The sequence below is a fragment of the Salvelinus sp. IW2-2015 genome, unplaced genomic scaffold (genome assembly GCF_002910315.2).
Source record: "Salvelinus sp. IW2-2015 unplaced genomic scaffold, ASM291031v2 Un_scaffold3069, whole genome shotgun sequence".
In the NCBI taxonomy this organism is placed as follows: Eukaryota; Metazoa; Chordata; class Actinopteri; order Salmoniformes; family Salmonidae; genus Salvelinus; species Salvelinus sp. IW2-2015.
This window is the reverse complement of record NW_019944360.1, coordinates 54731-56586: the sequence shown is the minus strand read 5'-3', so window position 1 is coordinate 56586 and position 1856 is coordinate 54731. Positions and strand designations below refer to the sequence as shown.

At 45.0% G+C, this 1856-nt stretch overlaps 1 protein-coding gene across 4 annotated transcripts in view; it reads left to right on the top strand.

Moving 5' to 3' along the window:
• Positions 1–1856, top strand: part of LOC112075291 (4-hydroxyphenylpyruvate dioxygenase-like protein) — a 13946-nt gene that overhangs the window by 2039 nt on the left and 10051 nt on the right. For 2 of the 4 annotated variants that reach the window (XM_070440849.1, XM_070440847.1), the window contains exon 2: positions 966–1156. In XM_070440849.1, coding sequence (XP_070296950.1) covers positions 966–1156 — 191 coding nt within the window. The remainder of the gene's footprint in view (positions 1–965; positions 1157–1856) is intronic. The other 2 variants (XM_024142315.2, XM_070440848.1) reach the window with 1 other exon arrangement.

Here is a 1856-nt window from a genome sequence, read left to right as displayed (position 1 = left end):
CATATAGCCAGAACCATAAAAAAAACACAAAGGATGAAGGCTGGAGGATGAGGACAGCGCCCCCTGCAGGATGGTCTGCTCACTAGTGTAAATCTGTAGCCTACATCTGAGCACTGCGCACATATTAACAGTTACAACGTCAACCTAAAGAAAGTTTAAAAAATACACCTGAGCCGGAAGTACAGCACAAGTCAACCTATTTTTATTTCACTCTTCACCTCAAATGTCACGGGTTTTAGGTAAATACTCAAACAATTGGGCTTGATGGTAAAGTGTCTAGGAGGAGAGCAGCTATGCCGCTTCAGGCCGCTTGTCCCGCGCCGCGGTTGGTGGACTATTTCATTGAAACGCAGCATTAGTTTGTTTACAAGCCGTGTACTCGGGTTTCTTCGTTGTCAAAGACAACTCCATCAAATGTATCTTAAACGTCGCTCTTTCCTTGGCTGTAATGTTAGTGATGGGACCTTGGCTGCAACAAGACATTGTAATTCCTCCATTGGATTACTTCATCATTTAGCCTGCTAATGTCGGTTAGCATCTGAGGTAACCTAATGACTGGCTACAACGGGAGAGTGAGCCGAGGGGGAAATTACCATATTTAAATAAATAATAATAATTACTCAAATTGCTAAACTGTTGTTGTTTTTGAAGAAATTCTCCACACTTGACATATTTCTGCGCCAAAAACTCAGTTTTTAACTATTAGTATAGACTGTTGATCCCGAAATGGACTCTAGAACTTCACTCCCATTCCTGCCAGAATCCGGTGGGACCGGCAACATCCTGCGGGAGTCCTGTTCCAACCTCTAATTAGGAGAGATGATGTGAGGAATAGATGGATTGAGAGAAAGAGGCTTATGCATTTACCCAATTTCACCAATTTTTCATTCTAATGAATTACCACCTGCCGAGACCTGAATCTTGTCTATCTCTGTCTTGTGTGCCTGAATGGGTGTCTGTTTCAGGCAGGAACCAGGTGGACACCTTCCTGGAGCAGCACGGAGGCCCAGGGATCCAGCACATTGGATTGTACACACAGGACATAGTGTCCACAGCACAGACCATGGGCCAGGCAGGCGTCCACTTCTTCTCTCCTCCACCTGCCTACTACACGGAGGTTTGTCTCTTCTCTCCTCCACCTGCCTACTACACGGAGGTTTGTCTCTTCTCTCCTCCACCTGCCTACTACACAGAGGTTTGTCTCACTCAGTCACCATAGCACTCAACGGCTCATCCCCAAATGGAACCCTTAGAGGATTTGATTGGTGTAACTTCCACTTAGCCTATCAGAGAGCAGGGTGGAGCTACTACTATTTTGATTGCAGCTAATAATTATAAATCATTTATTGAAATTTTATAGCACTTTTCATAATAATCTTAAATCTCTCACTCATGTCCGTCCCCCTCGCACTCATGTCCATCCGTCTCTCACTCACTCATGTCCCTCTCTAACTTGTGACTGAAACAGGTGTGTGAGATGCCCCAATGCATTGTGGTTCCAGTACATGTATCATTCAAAGGAACCCAAACAGTCCTCTGTAGCTCTATGTGCATCTACAGGAAGTTGTTTTCTGGAAGTAGGAAGTTGTAGCGTCATTGAACACTACAGGAAGTTGTTTTCTGGAAGTAGGAAGTTGTAGCGTGAATGAACACTACAGGAAGTTGTTTTCTGGAAGTTGTAGCGTGATTGAACACTACAGGAAGTTGTTTTCTGGACGTAGGAAGTTGTAGCGTGATTGAACACTATTAGTGTTGTTGGTTGATTTCCTCTCGACTACGTTGAGGACGCGACTACGTTGAGGACGCGACCACGTTGAGGACGCGACCACGTTGAGGACGCGACCACGTTGAGGACG